Source organism: Python bivittatus, unplaced genomic scaffold (assembly GCF_059951505.1).
Source record: "Python bivittatus isolate LINGU-HERP-01145 unplaced genomic scaffold, Pbiv_v1 ctg000020_np1212, whole genome shotgun sequence".
Taxonomy (NCBI): domain Eukaryota; kingdom Metazoa; phylum Chordata; class Lepidosauria; order Squamata; family Pythonidae; genus Python; species Python bivittatus.
The window spans coordinates 41,827,384-41,853,804 of NW_028277030.1; the positions used below are offsets into that span (position 1 = coordinate 41,827,384).

Sequence of the window (26,421 nt, forward strand, 5' to 3'; positions counted from 1 at the left end):
CAAAAAGGGTTAATCAATTGATAAATGAAGAGGGACAGACTTGTTCTTGGTAATGAGGGTGAGAAAAAGATTATACAAGATTATAATGGAAAATTGTACTAAGAGAATACTTAAGAAGAAGAAGTAAAACAATATTGAAAGAAACTACTCCAGATGCCTAAAGAAAAAACGAGGGGAATACAACAATGATGGAACTGACAGAAGCTTCAAAAAGCAGAATGTTTGAAAGGACATTTATTATTGCTTTCTCTTATCCAATAATATAGAAAAAGGAATAAACAGCTAGATATCTTGGGATATTGAATGAAAAGGGTGAACTTAAAACTATGCAAGCGTTTGAATAAGGTATAAAACTGAGATATATAGTAAAGAATTGTATTTGATTGTAAATGTTTTAAGATATTAGACTAAAATTCATACATGGTTGGACATAGTAACATATAGATTTTAAACTAGAGATATTCTTGTTGAAACATGTAGTGAGGAATGAAGTATGTTTTGATAGTGGTTAGAACTGTAACTTTTAAGAATTGGAAGAATGAAAAAGTACCTATGCAGGAGGAAGTTATTGAAAATTATGGAATGTGCAGAGATGAGTTAAATTGATATTTGAAATTAGAGTAAGAAGATAAGCAATTTTATATGACACGGGATTTGTTTTATTAATGGTTGGATGAGAAAATATAGTAATGTAATGGATTAGGAAATTTTATAATAGAAATTTGATATTAATTACTATATATATATATACATATATAATCGATGGATAAAAATGTATTACTAATCCTATAATGAAAGCTAAAATTTCTTGTAATAAATGATTTTATAGACTAGCTACAAATGATTAATAATTGATAATTGATAATTGATAAGTATACAAGTATATTTTGAATAGATGATATGAGAATTTATATAAATGAGTGAAGATTATGAAAGGGGCACCAATGATTTGGTAACTGGTTGACACATGGTATAAAATGGAAGATGTTTTTTTTTATGCCTTTGTATGTTCTTGTTTGTTTATGTATGTTTTGTGTTTGTTGTAAAGAATAAAACATTTTATTAAAAAAAAAAAAAGTAGAGCTCTTATAGCACAGGAGAACACAACTATAAAAAGCAACGAGAACAATGAGGATGTAAGGAGACAAAGAATATGAGAATACCTGAGATTCAAGGAAACAAAGTAAAGAAAATAAAACACTATGATCTTATTGCACATGTTATCAAATGAGATAAATCTGGAAAAAAATAATAAAGTTAGAAAAAAACTTCTAGGAGCTTCAATAGGTTGAAAATATATGAATGAGTGCATATTGATTATGTGCCATCAAGTTGTTTTCAACTCCTAGCAACCACACAGATAGATTTTCTCCAAGATGATCTATGCCTAACCTGTTCTTTCATGTCTCCCAATGTGTACTCATTGCCTCTGTAACTGAGTCCATCCACCTTGCTGCTGGTCATCCTCTTCTTCTCTTTCCTTCTACCTTTCCCAGCATTACAGCCTCTTCCAGAGAGCTGGGCCCTCTCATAATGTGTCCAAAGTAGGATAATTTGAGCCTGGTCATTTGTGCCCTGAGTGAGAATTCTGGGTTGATTAGGTCAATGATCCATTGATTTGTTTTCTTGGTTGTCCAAGATAGTCTCAGGAGTCTTCTCCAACACCAAAGTTCAAAAGCATCGATACTCTTCCCATCCTGCTTCTTTAAAGTCCAACGTTCACTTCCATAGAGTGTCACAGGGAATATCATGGCTTGCATGATTCTGATAACTGTAGGTAAAGACACATCACGGCATTTGAATATATTTTCCAAGCTTCATGACTGCTCTACTGAGTGCTAGTCTCCAGCATATTTCTTGACTGCTTGTTCCTTTACTGTTGGTGGTTGATTCTAAAAGGCAGAAGCTATCCACCACTTTGACACCTTCATTGTCTTTTTTTTTAAAAAAAAAAATTATTAAGAAATTTTACAGAGATAAGAAATACATTCAAAGAAAAATATATAGCAAAGTAAGTATAAAAAGGAAAAAAATAAAGGAAAAGAAAAAAGAGAGAAAAGAAGATATGGAAAAGAAAAAGAAAAAACCCCAGAAAGCTTATATAAAGAAATGGCTTCCGATATCCCTCTCAGCAGTTATACATAAAATTCTAATCAAATCACTCTCCCCAATTTCATCATAATTCCCTTCTTTCTATAACCTATTCTTTCTAATCATCAAAATCATAAATCACAAAGTCATTTTCTTTCTCACGCAAAAAGTCCATAAGGGGTTTCTAGTCATTGATGAATGTCAATAATGACCTTTCTCTAATCAAATATGTCAATTTGTCCATCTCAGCAAGTTCTGTCAATTTCACCAACCATTCCTCTATGGTGGGATATCTTCACTGTCAATTATAAGGCTGGTTGTCATTTATTTGGTCTTCTTTATATTTAATTTTAGTCCCATTTTTTCACTGTGCTCTTTGACTTTTAGTACTAGGGCTTGCAGATCCTTTGCATTTTCAGCTATCAGGGTAGTGTCATCAGCATAGTGCAAGTTATTGATGTTTCTTCCTCCAATTTTAAAACCATGCCCATCTTCTTCCAATCCAGCTTCCCTTAATACATATTCCATTTATAGGCTGAATAAATAAGGGGAGAGTATACAGTCTTGTTGCATTCATTTGTCAACCTGGAACCAGTCTGTTTTACCACGTTCTGTCCAGACTGTGACTTCCTGACCTGTATATAAGTTTCTCATGAGGACAATGAGATGTTCTGAAATTCCCATTTTTCTGAGCACATTTCACACCTTGACATAAATGACATAATCAAAGGCTTTTCTATAATTGATGAAGCACATACTGGCTTCTTTTTGGTATTCTTTGGCTTTTTCAATTATCCAGCGTGCATCGTGAATAATGTCTCATGTACCTTGGCCTTTTCTAAAGTCAGCTTGAACATCTGGCATCTCTTCCATGTAGGGCTCTAATCTGTGTTGGATAATCCTAAGCATTATTTTGCTAACATGTGAAATTAAAGATATTGTATGACAGTTTGCACACTCTGTTAAGTCTCCTTTTTTTGGTATTAGAATGTAGATTGACCTCTTCCAGTGGGTTGGCCACTGTCATTCTCCAGATTTGCTGGCATAGCTTAGTTAGAATCTTGATGATTTTTCTTCTGTTGCTTGCCATATTTCAGTGGGTATTCCATCAGTTCCTGTAGCTTTCCAACTTGGTAATGACTAGAGTGCTGATCTAACTTCATATTCTAGTACTAGAGGTTCTTTTAAGTAAGGAATATCTTCTAAGGTATCTTGAAGATATAGATAGACAGACAGATATGCTGTTCTTATTCTTAAAAGCATCTCTTATAGCACAAAAATGTTGTCCCTCAAAATAAAAAGAGCAGATTAAAAACAGCAGTCACAACACACAGCAGCAATATTCACAAAAAGTCTGAGCAAATAATGTAATTTTGATTTGGCAGCTAAGCTCAGTAATCAGAGTGTCAGGAAATCCTCTTAGAGAGTTTGTTCCACGGCCAATGCACTGTGACACAGAAGATGCAATATCATATTGCACCAGTGAAAGCTTTTGAAGGCGAAAGTACCAAAAGGAAGATAAGCCTTTAATGAAATTAACAAACACTAAAGAAAGAGAACTGCTACCAATTCTGCAAAAACAGTCTATGCACCAATAAATTATGATGGATGGATGGATGGATGGATGGATGGATGGATGGATGGAAGGAAGGAAGGAAGGAAGGAAGGAAGGAAGGAAGGAAGGAAGGAAGGAAGGAAGGAAACCTTAAAGGCAAGACATCAAAGTGCAGTGTCAATATGTGTGGACAAAATAAAATAGAGACAGGAGAGAGGAGGTAACATTTCTAAAATAGAAACACAGAAAGTTATTATTTAAAGATAAAGATAGAAACTGCAGTACTGACTGAGATTAAGTGACAAATGAAAATTGCTTATATCCAGAAAACCTAACAATTGAAAGATAGGAAAATACCAGAAGCAAAGAAGAAAGGACATCTAAAACATATACACAAGTGAAGAAGAAGGGGGGGGGGACTGCAGCAATTACTTAAAAAAACACCCCAAAACAAACAAACAAACAAATCTTGAATATATATTAACAGAAAAAATCCTCAAAATAAGCATGATCAAGTTTAAAAGTACTTCTGGAATACACAATACTGTAACCATTTATTCAGTGCTTTGCAGAAACCATCTATCTATTTACTTGAAACAAGAATGATCCAATTTAAAAGTACTTCTGGAATACACAGTCAACGTGTTTCCTTGCACAATACTCCATTCTACTCCTACCATACCATTTTCTAGGCCCCAGCTCAAAATCTATATTCTGTAGCCAATCCATGCTGAGTGGGAGGAGGTTGTTTCCTTAAGACACTTTTCCTTTAAATATGTGTACTACTACTACTGTTATATTTTTATTCCGCCTTTTTATATATAACTCAAGGTGGCGAACTTACCTAATCCTCCTGCTTCCTATTTTCTCCACAACAACCCTGTGAGGTGGGCTGGGTTAAGAGAGAGAGAGTCTGGCTCAAAGTCACCCAGCCAGCTTTCATACCTAAAGGAGGCCCAGAACCATCTCCTGGTTTCTAGGCCAGCACCACTTATTGCACCACTTTCTCTTCTCCTTTAACGGCCATCAAAGAAAAGGCTAAAAAATTTGGCTCCATCATGGGGAAGGACCTCTGAAAGCCAAAAAGGGGGGCTGGGGGAGCACATGGCCCCTGGGCCATTTTTTTGTCCCCTTGCATTAAATCAAACTCCAAGAAGCTATTTATTACTTGGCCTGTGTGATTTCAGCCAGTGGGTTAAAATAATTTTAACTAAGCTCTAAGTTCTTCTTAACTAGTAATCATATATCATGCTTTGTTTTTAAATTTACAGAAACTGAACTGCAAGCTTGAAAATGTACAGTTTCGACTATGAGAAATGATGTTTGGCTTGCTGACAGCCATCATTTTGTTTCAAGGTGCTGTGCTTATGCTTCTTTGCTTATAAATATGGTACCAGTTAAGTCCCAATATTGTAGATACAAATAATAAGAATAAAAAAGACTTCGAAGAGACAACGCTTTGCTAGTAATAAGCTTGCTACCTCCAAATGCCCACGAGTTAAATTGAATGTAATAAACAGAATAGATACAGCATTTGCAAATAAAACTAAAGTTACATTTAATTTGGAGAATTTGTGTCAGTTGTTTAAATGCACTGGCAGGTTATACATCTCAAAGTATTTTAGTACTTAATAGAAAGAAGGATTAAGTTTCTAAATGGCTAAACAGCTACGTTATCAGTGAAGATAACCCATGAAGCTAAAATCTTAGTTATTTTCAAGTTCTGAAATAGAATGATGGCAAATTTCATGAAGAATAATGGGGAAAATGTCTTGTTTAATTAATCTGTAAACTGCCCAAAGTTGCTGGGAATTGGGCAACATATAAATTTTACTACTACTACCACTACAACAACTACTACTAATAATAATAATGCTTTGCTTCTACTGTATAGTATTCAGAATTACTGCCCATCAGACTTTAGAAACTATGCAAATCATCTTCTTTTCCAGTGGGAAATAAATGAGGTTTTAAATTAGGAGAACTTATGGAACACACTTCTCCTGCAGATGCAATTAGCTCCCACCTAATTCAGGAAGGACCTCAACCCAGTTTTATTTTGGCAGGCCTTTGGGCCTAGAGTGGTTTCAAGCATCTCTCTCTCTTTTTGTGCTTTTCTTGTGTGATGATTCTTATTCTACTTTTGTATGGTTGCTTGTTTTATGGCTGGAGGTACTCATGCTGTTTATATACGTACAACACTGTGAGTCCTATGGGTAGGCAAAGTCAAGAAACAGGGACAGCAGGGATTCTCGGACTGTCCTTCTGCCTCATCTTGTACCAAACAAAATCAACATGGGGTTATTTCGAGTTTATTTCTTATCTTTTCTTCTTCTCAGGACTGAATTATCTTTTCTGAAAATCACCCTTAATAGTTCATTCATCACTTTCCCATTCTCAGGGCCAGGGCTATTCCAGTTGCTAGCTAGCTAGCTAAATAATAGATCTTTTCACTCTGTTCCAAGCAGATTTCATATCTTCTTTCCTGATTCTAAAAACAGTAACATATCAAATAAATGCTAAAGAAAAATAACCAGACTCCAAGTGTCCAGGAAAATAAAACTGTGCTGCCCACATGCAGTGTGGAACCTCCCCAATAGGAATAGCCAGGGTCATGACCTTTTCTTCCCTATTACAGGTAGTCCTTGTTTAGCAACCATTCAGAGTTATAACAGTGATGAAAAAGTAACTTTACGACCAATCCTTGCATTTACGACCTTCATAGGTCTGTAAAGCAAAGGAAAGCTGAAGTAAGATCATAAACACAGTTGAAGTTTTACTTAGTGGCTACTTCACTTAACAACCAAGTGGCCGGTCCCAATTGTGGGTGCTAAACAAGGACTACCTGTATTACCAACTGAAACTGCTCACTCATGAAAAAGCAGGGTCACCATAAAACAGTATCACCCACTCCAACTGAGGCAGTTCAGGAGGAAACTATGGTTGATAGTGAATGCAGATGAATGGTCTAACAGGACCAAGAGAGCAAACTCCCTTTATCCAGATTTCAATAAAGTTCATCCACTTGAGTAACCAATGCAATTTTCATCTATGTCCATATCTGAAAGGGTTCTAGATCATCTACTTTATCAAGGACTCTGCAATTTGCTCATGGGCGTTTATGCCTTAGTGACTTTACCCAAATGTGACCTAATGCCTGCATCTGGCAAATTTACTTTTCATTTTTCATTTCTGATACTTCATCTCCTGGAATTCCTCAGTAAATCAAGGAACGCCCAAAGGTGGTGAATAAAGAGACGCCACCTGGGAGCAATCTCAAGAATACCCTTGTCTCTGAGTTCCAAAGCTGAATGAGGTACATAGTGGAACTGCCTGCTAAAATCCTGAAGCACCTACCAGAAATAAAATGGATCTATAAGGCCGGGGGGGGGGGCAATCTTAGTCGGTCCTCCACCCTTGCAGAGGATACCCAAGAGCCTTATATCTACCAGGAAGTGATCCATTCATAGCAAAGGACTAATATACTCCATCTTCAGGTTATATTCCAACTGCTCTGAGGTGAAAACTAGGTGTGGCATATGACTTTCCCCCAGCTAGCACCTGGACACACCAGTTGCCACAGAAGCCATGAATTCCTGAACACATTTATATCCTACCATAATCAAGGTTGGGGGCTCTCCAAGCAGTATCTTAAACTTGTTCTTGCAATACAGCCATTTCTCATACAGCCATTCATCCAAAGTCATTGGTAGAGCATGACTCTTGGTCATTATCTCACCTCCCTAGCATTGAAAGGCTAAAGAACTTAAAACCAGGGAAGGCAGATTTGAGGTGCAACCACATCCCATACTCACCTAGCATTTTCCAAGCATTCCTCTATCACAGTATCTTGGATGGACATGGCCTTGCTAAGCACAAACCTGGCATTACCAGCAGTAGCCCAGGGCCTAGGCCCAGCAATCTCTAAGCAGGTGATAGACAGGTGTGCTAGAAGACAGCTGATAGGTAAGCTAGAAGAGGAAACTGTCACTAGATATCCAAACTCCCTTCTCAGTCAGCCTAAAGCCTCCTTTCTTAGGCCCCTCTGTCACTGTAAATATATACCATGCTCATCTCTTGGCACCCATCCCCTCACCACCCCTGCTCCTTTGGTCCTTCCTAAAGTCATACAAAATTCTACTTTCCACTGGAGGAAACAGCAGTCTACCAAGCTACTCCTGACCACTCCCCCAGATACTACTATAATCAGCTCGGGCCTATAATGATCAACCCCCTAACAGTGAATCCCTTGGGCACCTCCCAGGCCCTGGGGTTGAGGAACACCCCCCAACACTCACTGTATGGGGAGCCCTTGATAAACATTCTCTAAACTGGTTAACCTCTCCGTAATTACAAACTTCTCACCAGAAAGTCCAAATGTACACTCACAAGTGGCAGATCTTTTTCAGCTTACTGGAGCTTTCCTATTTGCTCAACTGGTGAATATTCTAAGAGGGAAAAAAAACTTCAACATTTTTAAAGAAACACACTCTGAGTGTATTTAAGTGAATGTATTTAAGAAATACACTGAAGTATGTGAAGCTGTCAGCCCTATGAAGTAGACCACATCAGGAAACCAATTCCATAGAAAGACTAGAACTAAACTTTATTGAGTTAGGCTATAGTAACAGAATATTGCCAAGTCTGCTTGTGTTTAATGTTCTCTCCTTCTTATACCCCATTGAGTCAGGAAAGAGACTGCCTAAGCCTCTTCCTAATACTATTTCCTTTCCCATGCCTTGAGGAATGCTTTTGCCTTTGTTTCTATCACAGCTTCTAAATATTCCCTTCAAGGCCATCTCCGGCACACAATCTTAGAAATACTTACCCAAGTTCTGTAAGTTGTTGTTTACTTATTTCTATAATACAAGTAGGGAAGACCATAATTATCACTTACCAGTATTCTTTAGGAAGTAACTCCCAAAATATCTGCTGTAGGCTAAAGGGACTAATATAAAAATGAATTGCTCTTTTCTAAATAAATTAATAATAGAATACAATCTTTATACTGGAATTTAAAAATATTTTAATGAAACAGAGTTTCTTAAGGCAAAAGCTTTTAAACCAGGGAAACATTTTAGCCAACATGCTGAGAAGTTCAGTACTAAGGATACAAAGATCTATAACAGTGATTCCATTTTGTATCCTCAGCTTTGACACATCGACTTAAGAGATGGCACCAAACTTTTGCTGACTGTAATGTTGAGTCAGGATGATACATCACAACTGCACTATTCATTTTAATATCCTTCACTCCCTGGATACTAAATTTTGAGGACATGTAATAATAGTATACTACCACTTCAAGGCAACTAAATAAACTAACCAGATTCATGAAATGTATATACTTTTGGACAAATCCATATTGCCTTACTATCTAAAATTTCAAAAGCAACTGTTTGGTATTTAAATGTTGCAAAGAAACTACTTTCTCATTAAAAATTTGGTTCATCAATACATCAGTCACGTGGATTCCCTGGTCCTAATTTATACTGTCAAGTACCCTCTGCAAAATAAGCACAATCCTGCTGCTGCTGTAAGTGCTTTTCTCACCAAAACAGGGAAAGCATCATTCCCTTCCCCACTGCAGCCTTTCTCATATCCTTAAAATCTGCTCTGCAGATTAAAGATTTTCCAAACAAATCTGGGCACCTGAAGGTAGATAAGAAAATTTTGTTGCACAGCTTCTGCTTATATAGTAAAAGCTGTTACTGATTTATCCTTATTTTCTTACAAGTCCTGCATATAGTTTAAAAAGAAAAAAAACATTTAGCATTGCAAAACAAATATTGGAGTCTAGAATCAGTGTGGAACCCATTCAAATGTTGTCTTCAATTCCAAAAGCAGATACCAGAAAGAACAAGCATTATGGGAAGTGTAATTCAACAACATCAAAAGGGCCAAAAATTCATCATTCTTAATCTAGATCTTCTCTTTTAAAGAATCAACTATATCATCCCATTAAGCCTCACTTTACTTGTTGACCTAAAGCTGAGAAAAGGTAAAATACGGTATTCAGGGAAGCATTACAGATTTGCAACTTAAATCACCTGTTATCCCTTAACTTCAAGAACACTGGATTTGATCCTGCATTAACATATGACAGAATTCAAAGTGTTGAAAAATACAGCCAGCCTTAAATGGAGATAAGACAAAAAGCCTGTTGCTTACCGTATAGGTAATAGCTGCCACCATTCCAATAAGGGTCAAAGAACTTATAGAGAAGGAGAGGGCAGCTAAACCATCTGCAAGGGAAAAGATAGAGATGCTTTGCTAAAATGTATACAACCAAACGAGAATGAATTGAGTGCAATCCAGTATCATAGGGAAGTATAAACTATCAAAAATTGGTAGTATAAACATGGTTAAAGGCAGAATAAAATGTCAAATGTCAGTGGTCACTCCCCCGCCAAAAAAAATTGTGTTAGAAATTGATGTTGGCATTGATAATTCAAACAGTGAGGAACTGGTGACCATTCAGACCTTGTTGGACTGCAATACTTATTATCCTTGATCTGAGGCTATGCTAGGTAGTGCTGATGAGAGTAAGAATCCAACAAGGGAGGGTCACTAGTTCTCTATTACTAGTGGTTAAGTAAGAGGTTAAGTAATAATATCAACACCAAATACTAACAGCATTTGTGCTCAAGATCCTATGACCACTAGTCCCAATTAACAGTTCTTTATGCTGTTAAGTCTGGAGTGTTTTTATGATGTAAGATTACTAAGTTTTATCATTCAAATATATCTATTGTTTCTTCACTAGGAGTATGCTGCCTGGACAGGGCTATAACTCGAAAGAATAAGAATACTTTAAATAAATCATAGAATCTGAGAGGATTAAGGAGATTAACTAGTCCAGCCCCATGATCAATGCATGATGTTTTAAATACCCCAATAAATGTCTCTCCAGCTTCTGCTTAATAATTCCAGCAGAGCAGAACCACCATTCCATGAGATATTTCCCCATAGATAAGCAGCTCTCTGTAAGAAAGTTATGTGCAGCAATGGAATAAAACTGGGTCTCAATACTGACATGCCTTAGAAAATTAGCTCCTTAAGCAAAACTTTAGAGTTCCCCAGCTGTTTCTCCCAAGTTATTTATATTTGTTACTCAAAACTCAGAATCAACTAGCATCAACACGATCTCTCTGTATAAGTGGTATCCAGGGCTTCAAGTTTCATTAATACTGAAACTATCTCTAATGCAGTATTTCCATATTACCCCGGATTATTCCCTCAAGATTAGCAGTTCTTTAATTCACACACATTGAAATGCAAGGCACCCCAATCCAGTGGAATTTGGAGTAAGAAAATACAAAATTACCCAATTGATTTACAAGAAAAAAAAAACTTACGGCTGCTTCCAAGTTCTTCAAACAAAAGTTTTATTTTCTCCCACTCTGTTGAATTTTTCTTGTTAGGAATATCCAGTGGAACAAAAGCTCTGTAACAGGAATAAATGAAACATATAAAAGCAACCTGTATGACAAGCATCCTATCATTAGGATGATGAAGCAACTGAACTTAAAATAACTAAAAAAATTAGCCAACTTCTTCACTCCATATAAGAGCAATTTATTTTAAGGCATGTCTATGTCCAAATTTACATATAATTTTAAAAATTAATGCAATATTATTAGCTTGAGATGAGTTGTGTGATTTTTGTGACAAATCAGAATGTCAGAGAAAGTAAAGAAAGCAAGAAAACAAATAAGTAGGCAAACTAGCTGTTCCAAGTGATGCCTAACTCCTAGTGATTTTGTGGACCCATGTGTGTAATTTTCTTAGCAAAACACAGAAGTGACTTACCACTGCCACCTTCTGGAATGCTCTTCAACCATCTAGCCTAACCTACAGCTCTCAATGTCTGGTGTCTCCCTTTTAAATGTTCATCAAGCCTGACCCTCCTTAACTTATGAACCTAGACAAGATCAACCAGGCACTGCCATCTGCTGAGACAACCAGCCAAGTACAGAATGCATAAGAGCAAGTTATTTTGATATACTTAACATGAACTTATGTTAGATTCAAGAGCAAGTAAAAGAGATATTAATTTGAACTTGCAACAATCTAGTTTTAATACAACTCTAAACATGTCTTCATTCAAAATTTACTAATGTATACTGCATTTGTTTCCACAGAAAACTCCAGGGTGCTCCAAACTTCCACATAATAAAGAATGCTGCTTCACCATACCTTTTAGCAACCAAAATGTTGATAAAGGATCATTGGGAAATAAGAGATTTTAATTTCACCTAAATGAAATAGTGAACATTTCCCACTATTCTTACAATTAATTAATGATTAATCAGCCACACAAGAGGAAAAAAAGATGAATGGGTTACTCGGGCAGAACCATAGAGGTGCACAGGTGTGAAGATGCAAGATAGCACTAAGGCTCCTGCTCCAAAAGGAAGAAAATTATTCCAATTGGGCACCTAATCCCTTGGTTTCTGTGAAAGTTATCTTTTGATTTAACCATAGTTCTACTCTATTTAAAATGTATTTTAATTGTTTTGAATCTTGGTTTTCAGATATTCAGCATTTGCTATAAAAGCATAACATGAAGAGTAGAGGAAGCTTAAATATGAATATTCTGTCTTGCCAATTCAGATAGCAGAAACATCTATTTCAAAATTAGTGGTCTTACACAGTTTAACATCACTTTTACACAAAATATACTGGCTTCCAACATGCTTCCAGTTTGAATACAAGGCATTAGCAATCACAACTTGGGATCTTGATACTTAAGGAATTGCCTTTCTTTACATACACTTACTTGGGTGCTTATCAGTGTATCCCATCTTTGGGAGGTTTGGTGTGCTGGTTATGGAATACCCTCTCTAGCTTTGTTCTTTATTTGGTGCCCAGATAAACAATAGCTATTCATCTTGCCCTTTAGGTTTTATGCACTGTTACACAATTATATTTTTCTCTGTTTACTGTTGTTTTTAATTACTTTTTAATTGACTATATCAAGGCTGACTAAAAATATTTAAATTAATAAATATATTCTATCTACTTTTAAAGATATTTTGTTAATGCTGATGCTATCTATTTACATACGCAGATAAGACCATTCTCCAAACAAGGATTAAAAATAAACCTGGAGTTGTGTTAAGATCAAATACATCTTAGCAAATAATATCACACATTTTATTGCTACATCATTATAGCACATCTTGGAATAGTTGAATAAAAATTGGCTTCAACCTTCTCCCCCAAATCTTTGGAAGCAACTCTCTTTTAATAATTAGAATATGAAAAGTGATATGCTACATTATAATGCAGGCATTTTATGTCAAAGAAGTAGGTATGCATTTGTACCACATTGAAAAGAAGTATTTCAACAGTCAATCTGCCCAAACATCTGTGTCTCCAACACCCACACAACTTATAATGATAAACTAGGGCTGCTTTTGTTAACTAAGTGCTTCATTCTGCTACAGCACATTTTAATAAAAGTAAAATCTCAATAATACTGAGCTGAAGTTAATTTTTTTACAGCAAAAAAGAAATCCATTCAGTACAACAGATATATGGTTTCTTATACCAATGATTAAATAGCAGCATCAGGGAGAGGGAGAGGGAGAGGGAGAGAATAACACACACTTTAAGATGACACTAAGTCATTTACCCATGCTCATTTCTTTAAGGTCACATTTTATTTTAAATTAGTAAATGAGGCCTGTGAAAAATAAACAGTGAATTTCCATCTAGAAACATAATTCTTGGTATTGTCATATAAAAGAGATTGTACAACTAAGTGCAATTTCAAGTGACTTAGGGGAGAGAGGAAAGGAGGCAGAAGTAGTGTTAAGAAAGCAAGATTACAAATGGATGACAAAAACAGATTTCTGCAACATTCCATTTTGAGGGAATTTAAATAAAAGTCTGATCTAGAAGAAATTTGATTCAATGTATTATCTTAATAAGAATATGCAGACACAGTTTTATAATCAACTGTCAATGTTCTAATGGATTAATAGCACAGCTCATATATAACCCTACTAAATCTAAAAAAAAAAAAAGAACAATTTCAAACCTTCAGTCCTTTGATTCCAAAAGCTAAATTTTCAATGGCAGAGAGAAATGTTGATTTCCCCCCCTCATGGAACTATTGTAGTACCCAAATTTAATCAAAATTATTAGTTTTTCATAGAACTCAAATATCAAAGAAACATTAAATTTATCAAGCAAAAATGCATTAGCTTTGAATTTTTGTTATCTAAATACCAACTTTCTCAGCTAAAAAATCAAATAATGAATGAATGTGGAGCTCAAGCTAGCAATAAATATTCACCAAATACAAGCTACATATTAGAAAAGAGACCTGAGACAATGACATTTGTGTGGGGCATGCACTGTATTTAATTAATTTGGGCAAAAGATTGCAGCTTCATACAGTAATCTTTCAGGTCTCATGCATGATTCATGATTTTGGAGTCAACACAAATTATATGCATATTTTTAGGCTGAACAGGAGATAAATTGTCCTGTTTTACATTCTAATCAAGATTGTTACCTACACATAATTCCTAAATAGCTTGCCAGTGCAAAAGTTGAAATCTAACGGTCACTTTGTCTTACTGAAAAAAAATCCATTAGCATGAGTACCCAATTCTAATCAATTCCCTTTATATATCCAGCCATACATTACTCTACTTTGAAGAGTTCCTTCAACCCTTAGGAGCAGGCATAAGCCTAATACAACAGCTCAGTGAAAACCAAGCAAACACTGTTATCCACAGCCAACAATGTCAACTAAATTCAAAGTGGTAACCTCAGGTATTCTTCAAAAATTGATGAAAAAACTGTGAAAGCAAGAATGTTCATGAAGAGTTCCAAGATTTGCCTTCCGTTCCATTTCAAAGACGTGGTATTTTTTTTCTTCAATCATAGAACAGTATAAAAGCTCAACTGTGCTACACCATCATGACATGAACAACTCCAAACTTCCTCTGAAACAGAACCTTTCCAACCTTTTACAGCATTTCAAAATGAGAAGTAAGACTCCACCAACCATCAGAAACACCAGGGCCTGGAATGTACCAATTTTCACTGGCTACTGGTGTTTGCAGTTCCTTTGTAGTCTCAAATAAGAACCGTTTAACAAAAATAAAAAATATGACCCATGTGTATTTATGTATGTAAGATACTTTCAGTAGGATTAAATAATGCATATTTGCTGCTGTTTGTATGAACGAATTTGAAAACTACAAAGGCAGTTAAATAAACCATACTATTGTAATGTGTGCATGCTTATGTGTATGTGTGCATATTACTTACCCGATCATTAGAAGAACTGTACAAACCAGGAGGAATCCTAGTGTATACTTGAATGCAGTTTTAACCTGCTGTAAAAATAAAATAAGAAATAAGAAGAAGAAAGCATATGAAAAAAATAACAACAGCTACCTGCTAACTTATGATTTTTAGAGAATTTCTTTTAATATAAAATGAACTCAATTTTCATATAATGAATATAACATTCCATGCCCTGTACAACAGAAAAATATCCAATATTCATTAGTCATGTTTTATTTACTACATCAAATGCTCCCAATTTTCTTCCTATGTCATTTTTAACATAACATTATCTTCCTAATGTTATTTTTTTCACATTAAAATTAAGACTTTTTTAAAATCTGAATCAGGGACTAGAATATTTTGTAAAACCAGAGACATCTACAACATATTGATGAATGGGAACTCATTAGTCAAACAAATTTCTGAATATTTTCCATTAAACAGAACACAGGCATATCATGAAAATGCTTTTTTAAAGAGGACCCAGGACATTGTATAGTGGGTATCTCTGCTCCCTAACTTCTGGAATCACTGCTAGAAAAGTTCTGACATTTTTCCTATAGAAAAGGATAGCTCCTTCCCTTCTTTCAGAAAGATGAACCAGAAAGAATTATCAAAGACAAATGCTTGATAAAGATAGGAACAGAGGAGAGATATGTCAAATTAGACATAAATGGTTGCCAATATTGATATGGTCTCTCATAAATCTTCCTTTTTACTGTTAAAGCTTGGCTAGGCTCAATACCCTGTCTCTGCTCTAGAAAAAGCATGGTAAGTCTACTGTGTCAACATAAAAACCTTTCATGGTAAGAAAATGTATCATTTTCCTACAGGGAACCAGAACATTCTATAGGGGCATATACACAGCTATTTCTGTGATGTAATTCTACATCTGGAAGGCTCCTAGTTCTTGCTAATAAGTATTTTCTGCAGCAGTTGAGGCATAAGCTTACCAGTAAGATTACATTTGGTAGTCCCATATACAGTGGGGCAAAAAAGTATTTAGTCAGCCACCAATTGTGCAAGTTCTCCCACTTAAAAAGATGAGAGAGGCCTGTAATTTTCATCATAGGTATACCTCAACTATGAGAGACAAAATGGGGGAAAAAATCCAGAAAATCACATTGTCTGATTTTTAAAGAATTTATTTGCAAATCATGGTGGGAAATAAGTATTTGGTCAATATCAAAAGTTCATCTCAATACTTTGTTATATATCCTTTGTTGGCAATGACAGAGGTCAAACGTTTTCTGTAAGTCTTCAAAATACCACACTGTTGCTGGTATTTTGGCCCATTCCTCCAGGCAGATCTCCTCTAGAGCAGTGATGTTTTGGGGCTGTCACTGGGCAACACGGATTTTCAATTCCCTCCAAAGGTTTTCCATGGGGTTGAGATCTGGAGACTGGCTAGGCCATTCCAGGACCTTGAAATGCTTCTTACGAAGCCACTCCTTTGTTGCCCGGGCGGTGTGTTTGGGATCATTGTCATGCTGAAAGACCCAGCCACGTTTCATCTTCAATGCCCTTGCTGATGGAAGGAGGTGTTCACTCAAAATCTCACGATACATGGCCCCATTCATTCTTTCCTTTACACAGATCAGTCGTCCTGGTCCCTTTGCAGAAAAACAGCCCCAAAGCATGATGTTTCCACCCCCATGCTTCACAGTAGGTATGGTGTTCTTTGGATGCAACTCAGCATTCTCTCTCCTCCAAACACGACGAGTTGAAAACCAAAATGTTCTACTTTGGTTTCATCTGACCATATGACATTCTCCCAATCCTCTTCTGGATCATCCAAATGCTCTCTAGCAAACTTCAGACGGGCCCAGACATGTACTGGCTTAAGCAGGGGGACATGTCTGGCACTGCAGCATTTGAGTCCCTGGCGGCGTAGTGTGTTACTGATGGTAGCCTTTGTTACTTTGGTCCCAGCTCTCTGCAGGTCATTCACTAGGTCCCCCCGTGTGGTTCTGGGATTTTTGCTCACCGTTCTTGTGATCATTTTGACCCCACGGGGTGAGATCTTGGATGGAGCCCCAGATCAAGGGAGATTATCAGTGGTCTTGTATGTATTTCATTTTCTAATTATTGCTCCCACAGTTGATTTCTTCACACCAAGCTGCTTGCCTATTGCAGATTCAGTCTTCCCAGCTTGGTGCAGGTCTATAATTTTGTTTCTGGTGTCCTTCGACAGCTCTTTGGTCTTGGCCATAGTGGAGTTTGGAGTGTGACTGTTTGAGGTTGTGGACAGGTGTCTTTTATACTGATAACAAGGTCACAAACAGGTGCCATTACTACAGGTAACGAGTGGAGGACAGAGGAGCCTCTTAAAGTAGTTGTTACAGGTCTGTGAGAGCCAGACATCTTGCTTGTTTGTAGGTGACCAAATACTTATTTCCCACCATGATTTGCAAATAAATTCTTTAAAAATCAGACAATGTGATTTTCTGGATTTTTTTTCTCATTTTGTCTTTCATAGTTGAGGTATACCTATGATGAAAATTACAGGCCTCTCTCATCTTTTTAAGTGGGAGAACTTGCACAATTGGTGGCTGACTAAATACTTTTTTCCCCCACTGTATGTCTTCCAGGGGCTATTAGTCTTGAAGGCAGCCGATTAAGTAGATCTCAAAGGCTGGTCTAGTGTCTAGCTTATGCCAAGCCTTCTCTAGTTGGGTTTGGGAGTTGGGACAGGAGAAAGAGAGGACAATCTTCTGGCTCTGGTAGAAGACCAAACTCACCAATCCAGAACTGCTACTTGGCAGAGAATGGTCCTATTTTTAGCCCTTAACTGGCTGAAGTGGTTATTATGCATACCACTTTCTTGATCAGTGCTCTACAGATTATTTGTACAATGCTTAAACAGGATTCAGGTTAGGGCTTGAACTAAATTAGGGCTAGGGGACCTTTGAATATAGTAAACACATTAAGTCATATATGTGAATGGTGGAAGCTCAGCAGGATGGTATAAGGGTCTGTATGGATTTGTTGCTTCCTCTTCCATTCAGACTCCCCTGGCTAGTCTACCTAGGCAGCATGTCCCCATCGATTGAGGAAGGCATCTATGATGACCCGGATTGGATGACAGGACTTCTAAGAGGTATCACTTGAAACTCCTCACTTTTGTTGGGTGCACCAGGAAACTTGGATATCTTTGAGCTATTAGGTTCTGGTAAGGAAGGAACATCTATTGAAAAGGATGTGAATTTAATTTCACACATTTGGTCATCTGGTCCTGGCGACTGATGAGAGTCATGAAATCTAAACAGTAAGTCCAAAATCTGATGTGACTTGTTGCTGGATGGTCTTTCTTTCTTCTAGTAGGGACAGCAGACTGCTTTCTGTGGTATGGGTTCAGAACTGAACCGTTATTGTAATCTGTACACTAGTTTGAGAACACTCTTCTCTTTGTGGATCAGGAACCCCAGGTCCTCAAGGATTTCCTTTTTGTCTTTAGTTTTAATCAGTACACTGTCTGATTAAGAACATTTACAAATAGCTTGCTGTCTTTGAACAGGCCCAATATGAGGACCAGTTCAAAGAGGCATGCACTAAGGATAGCCTGAGACCTTACACTGTTAGCAGAAAGCTTGGTAGCCAATGAGATGACAATCTTTGATACCCTGGGCCCCCCTTAGGCTTAAGGATTTTGTTAAATATCTTGGGAAACGGGAAGCATATGGTGGGATTGTTATCTACTGGTTATACCTCTGCTACCAACAGATCCAACAGGGGATCCTTGGAAATAGATGGCTCTGGCTCTTTTAGTTTAGAATCGTAGATTTCTCTGGGTAGTTATGGGAAACCTGCTTCTTAGAAAAACTTCACAGGTCTGTCTGCTGATCCTTTTCCTCACCTAGGAACAATTCCTTTTCCTTCCTGAGTAGTTTTGAGATGTGAGAGATTGGACATCTGTCCCTCACTTGGGGGCATGTATCTTTACCATGAAATGTTAGCCTAGACTTTGCTGTCTGTGGTGGGGATCTGGAAAGGAGACCTCCAAGAAAGAGGAGGTGATAGGATGGGAATCAATGCTGTTTCCTCCATACCACTCCTTGCCTCTTTGTGGTCCATCCCAACTGGAGCACACAAGGTAGCAATTCCCATATTTCCTCTACCTTGGGGGAAGGGTATAGCATGTTGGGTATATTATGGTCACGCTGGGAGACCTCTACTGTTCGGAAAGGCATGTAGCTTGAGCAGGGATTTAACTAGGAAGAGCCAATTATGCCATTCCAGTACTGCCATTCTTTTGATGGGGCAGGTAGCCTGGGCATCCAACACTGCCAATTTTATCCCCTTTGGTGCCCAAACCATCCAGTTCTAAGAGGAGTGATGAAGGACCCAGCTATTTGTAGATTGCAGCTGAGGGCTCAAGAGCCAAACCCTAGAAGATGGAAGGAAGGTGAGGTTATATGTTATCATGCTACTGAGGGCCAGCCACCTTATTTGGCCCATCTGTCAGAGAGGTCTAAAGGGAAACTAAAGAAACAAAGAGAAGGAAAAAAGCACTACGTTGCTAGATGAGGGAGTCCTGACTGTTTGGAAGGCCAGCCCAGTGTTGGGTATGCACGGTAGCTGGAGCAAGGCAGAGGCAGAACTAGAAAAGGATCCATCTCTTTGCACAGGAATAATGTCAGAATTTTTCTAGTCTTTGAACATGTGAGAAGGATGTATCCTCTATGAAATGCCCTGACATTTCTATTGGAAAAATGTGAGTTTTCACAGTAGGCACCTTAATATTTTTGTCTACCCAAAAAAGCTATTTTACTTTAAGGTCTATTAAGGCCCATTCTCTTGTTCAGTCTCTGAACAATTTATATTGTAAAATAATGTTTCAATCCACTATATCAGCAGGGAAATTCTGGTTCCCTTTCTTGGCTACTGTTGTCAGGTTGGAAAGTAACATTTAATGCCTGGAATTATTCTCATTCATTTTAAAATCACACTGATAATATGCTTTCAAACCTAGCTTCTAGAGAAGAACAGAAATAAGCCACTATGTAGTAGCAATAGCGTCTGTTTATCAAATCAGGAAAAAGAGGCATTTTGATAATTATGATTGTAGACAAATGTTAAGTAGTTCACTATATTACAGTGAACCCTCAATTTAACAGATCTCAATTTAGTAGACAGATAAAATCTGCTGGATCTTATCTTTTTCCAAATTTTAGGCAAAAGCAGACTTTGTTCCAAGCAAAGTATGTTATTTGGCAAATGAGTGTAGAAAATATTAATTATTCACTGTAATTAATAGAGTAGGTTCTCATGTACAAATGTAAATTGTGGCTTGAAAAATCCCATTCTCCATTTAATGGATATTCAGCTTTAATTAAAACCCTTTCCCTCATTAGTTAAGCTTAAGGTTTACTGTAAAGTTGATCTCCAATTCTGTCTTAACAGGCATATTTGCCAAACAGAAAAAAGGAACAATTATTCTAAGAGGTTACCAGTATTATATAGTAATAAAGGCACTGATGTTAATGCTGGTTATATATAAATATACATCTATGGGCATTTATAAACACAGTGCATTTCGCTTTGTTTTAATGGATTAGCAAACCTGGCCAAAAACACAGCATTTTTACTGCTTTTGATCATTAACGTGATATCTAGAAACATTAGGTTTTCAATCAATTTTTTGAACAGACTTAAGAAGCCTACAGCTTTGGATGCAAGGCAGAAACTATATACCTCAGTGATATAACATATGCTTTGCATAGAGAAAGAACTAGATAATCCTGATATCCGTTAAAAGGATTAGTAAAAGGTAAAAGCAAAAACCCCAGTATGATTCTATACCCCCCCCCCTTCCCCCTGGAATAGATATTCCTAGTCAAAGCAGATTATACTGAACTAAACAGATGAAAAATCTGATCTATATGAGGCAGCTCTCTGTGCTCCCATGAGGATATTCAGAGACAGGAAGGAACCAAGGTTAAGCCCAGTTTCAAGCTATATAAGAGAACATGATTTCTGTTCACTATGATACAGTTTTTAATGTTTCAGCTACCATTGGAACAAGGAAATCAAACCCATTTTATTCACTATATATCCAACCAAGCAATCAATAGCAATATAAGCATCTTACTGAACATGTATTGCCATCATCTTCATCTTTCTCCTCATAGTAGAAGTAGACAAAGGGAATCCATAAAAATACACAGAATAATATGATGGAGTAAAGGGCTAAAATGAAAGAATGAGAGAACACGGATATTCTGAAACTTTACAAAATAATTCACAAAATGATAACTTCAAATTCATTTTTACTACAATGCCATTCTATTAATGTAATAAAGTAGGGGTATATTGTAAAAACAGAATCCTGTTGAAGTAGGTCTCTCTAGCTTTAATCTACAAACTACTAAAAGAATGCACCTTTGTATTATGTCATTAGTATATGTACTGCTTTACAAACTATCATAAGAACAAAAACGTATACTCTAAATTTAAACCAAAAAGAATGCAGCCAGGAATACAAATACATTCATATGTATAGGTTTAATTTCAGTTTTTCTTCTAGAACCATCAACTAGCTAGAGTAAAACTTTTACAAACACTCAGTAGCTAAAACATACACAGTACTGGAATTTCCATAGTGTGATACTGTTCTAGGACAAGACATCATGGAAATGTAACATTTAACAGGAATGCAGATATGGTCCAGTTTATTATGCTAGAGACATTAGGGAATAGCAAGATTTCTTTCCTTCTCTCCTTTTGCTACAATAGTCAGTATTAAACGGCAGTGGCTCTATAACAAGTAGCTAGTGCAATAATCTTTTTACAATACTAGCAAACAATAGGTATGACATGGTGATTTGCTCAAATTAAGATAAAAAGCTCTCCTCCCTTATACTGTCTTATTAAAAAAAGTTAAGTCAGTCTTCAGTTTGAACTCTGTTACAGGTAATCATAGCAACTCTATAAGAAAGCCCCCCCACATAGCTGGCTTTCCAGAAATCAGCCAAGAGAATACTTTTTTGTCAAGCATTTGGGGTCTAATAGAGGGTCTTGCAGGACTGTTGTTAATTTTAATTTAATTTTTCACAAGTTTGATTGTTAGCCTGGATTTTTAAAGAGACTTCAATTTATACTGGATTGTTTTTAGTTTTTCCTATATATGAGCTAAGGGACGCAGTGGCACTGCGGCTTAATGATGCTGGAAGTTGCTGGCCAGAAATGGTTGACACTTTAGTGGTTCGAGCCCAGCTCCATGCGGCAGAGTGAGCTCCTGTCTCATCCCTAGCTTCTGCCAACCCAGCAGCTCAAAAGCAACCACGAGTAGATAAATAGGTACTCTCATCCTGGTGGGAGGAAAAATGCTGGCAGCGCCTTGTACAGAAGATGGGACCAGTTGCTGGTAATGCAGAAGTCGCGTACATAAAGACGCAAAGCAACGGAAATCACGCCTTCCTATGCCCGCCAGCTGGGCTCCGCTCTAGGAAGGAGGCAATGGAAAACCACTTCCGAAAAACACCTTGCCATGAAAACTGCAGGGACTCGTCCAGGCAGTTGCCGCAGAATCGGTCATGATTGAGTGCAGATAAAAAAAAAAAAAAATGAGCTGCCCAGAACTTTCAGATTCAGATGAAATGCAAATGTTGTAATAAATAAATAAAAGTTTATGTAATAAAAATAAACATTAATAAGTGAAATCCAGATATAATCACACTGCAGTTCATGATTATATCAAGAGATGGAACAACGGAATAATTATATCAAGAGAATGTTGGGTGGTGGGGCCCAGGAGGATACCCTTCTCTCCCCTTGCCGCTGCCCTTCAGAATATTCTGCCCCTAGAGGTGCAACGGGCCCCTATCCTCCCGGCTTTCTGAAAAGGTTTAAAGACCTAGCTCTGCTAGTGTACATGGAGTGATATGGGCTCTAAGTTTCCTTGGGGGTGGCTAGCACCCTGACAATGCTCCCTTGAATTATTCCCCAACTTTCCATCTTGCTTGGAAGCTATTTATTATTAGGTCTGTTTTATACTGTATTTTAACAAATTTTATTTTTGCTGTAAACCACCCAGAGTCATTTCAGTGAGATGGGTGGTGACAAATTTGATTGATAAATAAAATAAATAAATAAAACAAAGCATGTCTTCATCTACAGTCATTCTGGTTTATCTGTTAAAGATTTGTTAGAAGTAATACTTGCTTCATATAAAGCACACTGTCAATCTGTCTTGATAAAATGAAGTTTATTAATAAGATTAAGCTTATATTAATAAGATTAAAATTCTTTAACTGACATAATATTTTTATATAACTTTGTCAATCCTCTGAAGGCTCATAAAGAATATACACAAGTCTGGTTTCATATATAGAGTTATTGTTTATTTTAACTACAATTTGTTGAATAAGCCATAAAAGGTGGGTTCATATGTCATGTTAAAATCTAAATCATGTTTAACAAACTATGATTGTTGAACTTATATAAATAACTAAACCAAAAATAAACAAACTACATTGTGGCTTTCAATAATGTGTAAATCCAATCTATATCTACAGTGGGGCAAAAAAGTATTTAGTCAGCCACCAATTGTGCAAGTTCTCCCACTTAAAAAGATGAGAGAGGCCTGTAATTTTCATCATAGGTATACCTCAACTATGAGAGACGAAATGGGAAAAAAAATCCAGAAAATCACATTGTCTGATTTTTAAAGAATTTATTTGCAAATCATGGTGGAAAATAAGTATTTGGTCAATATTAAAAGTTCATCTCAATACTTTGTTATATATCCTTTGTTGGCAATGACAGAGGTCAAACGTTTTCTGTAAGTCTTCACAAGGTTTTCACCCACTGTTGCTGGTTTTTTGGCCCATTCCTCCATGCAGATCTCCTCTAGAGCAGTGATGTTTTGGGGCTGTCACTGGGCAACATGGACTTTCAACTCCCTCCAAAGGGGTTCCTTTCCATGGGGTTGAGATCTGGAGACTGGCTAGGCCACTCCAGGACCTTGAAATGCTTCTTACGAAGCCACTCCTTTGTTGCCCGGGCGGTGTGTTTGGGATCATTGTCATGCTGAAAGACCCAGCCACGTTTCATCTTCAATGCCCTTGCTGATGGAAGGAGGTGTTCACTCAAAATCTCACGATACATGGCCCCATTCATTCTTTCCTTTACACGGATCAGTCGTCCTGGTCCCTTTGCAAAAAAACAGCCCCAAAGCATGATGTTTCCACCCCCATGCTTCACAGTAGGTATGGTGTTCTTTGGATGCAACTCAGCATTCTCTCTCCTCCAAACACGACGAGTTGAAAACCAAAATGTTCTACTTTGGTTTCATCTGACCATATGACATTCTCCCAATCCTCTTCTGGATCATCCAAATGCTCTCTAGCAAACTTCAGACAGGCCCGGACATGTACTGGCTTAAGCAGGGGGACACGTCTGGCACTGCAGGATTTGGATCCCTGGCAGCATAGCGTGTTACTGATGGTAGCCTTTGTTACTTTGGTCCCAGCTCTCTGCAGGTCATTCACTAGGTCCCCCCGTGTGGTTCTGGGATTTTTGCTCACCGTTCTTGTGATCATTTTGACCCCACGGGGTGAGATCTTGCGTGGAGCCCCAGATCAAGGGAGATTATCAGTGGTCTTGTATGCCTTCCATTTTCTAATTATTGCTCCCACAGTTGATTTCTTCACACCAAGCTGCTTGCCTATTGCAGATTCAGTCTTCCCAGCCTGGTGCAGGTCTACAATTTTGTTTCTGGTGTCCTTCAACAGCTCTTTGGTCTTGGCCATTGTGGAGTTTGGAGTGTGACTGTTTGAGGTTGTGGACAGGTGTCTTTTATACTGATAACAAGGTCAAACAAGTGCCATTACTACAGGTAACGAGTGGAGGACAGAGGAGCCTCTTAAAGAAGTAGTTACAGGTCTGTGAGAGCCAGACATCTTGCTTGTTTGTAGGTGACCAAATACTTATTTTCCACCATGATTTGCAAATAAATTCTTTAAAAATCAGACAATGTGATTTTCTGGATTTTTTTTTCTCATTTTGTCTCTCATAGTTGAGGTATACCTATGATGAAAATTACAGGCCTCTCTCATCTTTTTAAGTGGGAGAACTTGCACAATTGGTGGCTGACTAAATACTTCTTTGCCCCACTGTATATGGAATTATTTAGTGAAATAAGTCCTTTGTTTTCTCTAATTCCTTGATCAAATGTTAAGAAAAAAAATAGTTAATTTAGGAAATGATCCCACTTGTTTTCAGTTAGCATACACTAATACATTTTCACTCATGAGTTACCACAGGACTCTAGATGGCTTTTATACTAGTGATCAAATTCAATTTCAACTTCATTATATTTACATTGTCAACTTCACTGAATTCTATTTCAAATTCATTATTTGAAACAACTAGTATTTCAAACAACAAATTTGGTAGAAGTGCTTGATCATTTTAAAAATATTAGACAGACAATTAGCTAGATCAAGCTTCTTCTATGTATCAGCCAGAGGCCATGTTGCTGCTACTACCACCGCCATTTCCAAAGGACTTGTTGCTCTACTCGCACTGAGACAGCTGGTGAAGCTGTTGATAAAATGGGCGCCTCTGAGTGCTCTATCCCTTTTGTGTGGGCCAAGTAAATTTATTTCTTTTGGGGACCATAGGATGGATAATTTCATATGACAGGCCACATCTGGCCCACAAGCTATAGGTTGCTATCCCTGAGCTAGATATAATTATTAAGGTTACACCTAGAATAAAACCAGTATTAGTCTAAGCCATCATGGATCTCCAAGGCTGTAAGATACCTGAAAAACCTTGATTAGACATCTGCCTTTCTTCTTAATAAAGTGAGCAGCAATAAACAAGTAGCTGATTTTACAGAAAATATAGCAACCTAAGCACTAATAAACATGGTCTCACTATTCTACAACCACAGATCTCATAAAGGCTCTGCCATCCAGAATCTCCACTAAAGCTAAAAATGGATTATCAAAATATTCATGTTAAAATAAGAAGCAGGCATTTCTCAAACAGGTTAATGCAAGTTGAAAGTGTCCGCTGGTCAGTGGCATTGACCCAAAAATGTCAAGTATATTTTTTTCTCACATATTCTTTAATTTTGGCAGAGCCTGATAGCACATAAAGAATTCTTGCCTTAGAAAACGGAGAGTCCATTTTCAAAAGGACTTATCTTAAATGGAAATCAAAGCATACAATTTGCAAGTTGCTCTAACTCTAGAGTTCCCCACTGAAGAAAATGGTTAAAAGCCTTTTCTCTCAAAACTGACAATATCAGAAATTCTTCAGCATCCGTGAAACAGTCCTTCTTTCACTGTTGCCATCTAGTCTCAAATCAGCCAAAACTTGCACCACATCTCCAATCAAGCACATTCAACTTTGGACAAGACGAACAACATTTTTTTCCACATACCCTGTCACACCCATACCTGCAAATGGCTTGCCAACATTTATCAGACATGTGAAAAAAGTCACAGATA

General features: G+C 37.2%; 1 protein-coding gene across 2 annotated transcripts in view; it reads right to left on the minus strand.

Moving 5' to 3' along the window:
• Positions 1 to 26,421, minus strand: part of LMBRD1 (LMBR1 domain containing 1) — a 66,946-nt gene that overhangs the window by 30,945 nt on the left and 9,580 nt on the right. For both annotated transcript variants that reach the window (XM_088137588.1, XM_088137584.1), the window contains exons 4-7: positions 21,051 to 21,148; positions 14,939 to 15,006; positions 11,005 to 11,093; positions 9,818 to 9,891 (exon numbers count right to left, since the gene is read on the minus strand). In XM_088137588.1, the coding sequence (XP_087993714.1) occupies positions 9,818 to 9,891; positions 11,005 to 11,093; positions 14,939 to 15,006; positions 21,051 to 21,148 (329 nt within the window). The remainder of the gene's footprint in view (positions 1 to 9,817; positions 9,892 to 11,004; positions 11,094 to 14,938; positions 15,007 to 21,050; positions 21,149 to 26,421) is intronic.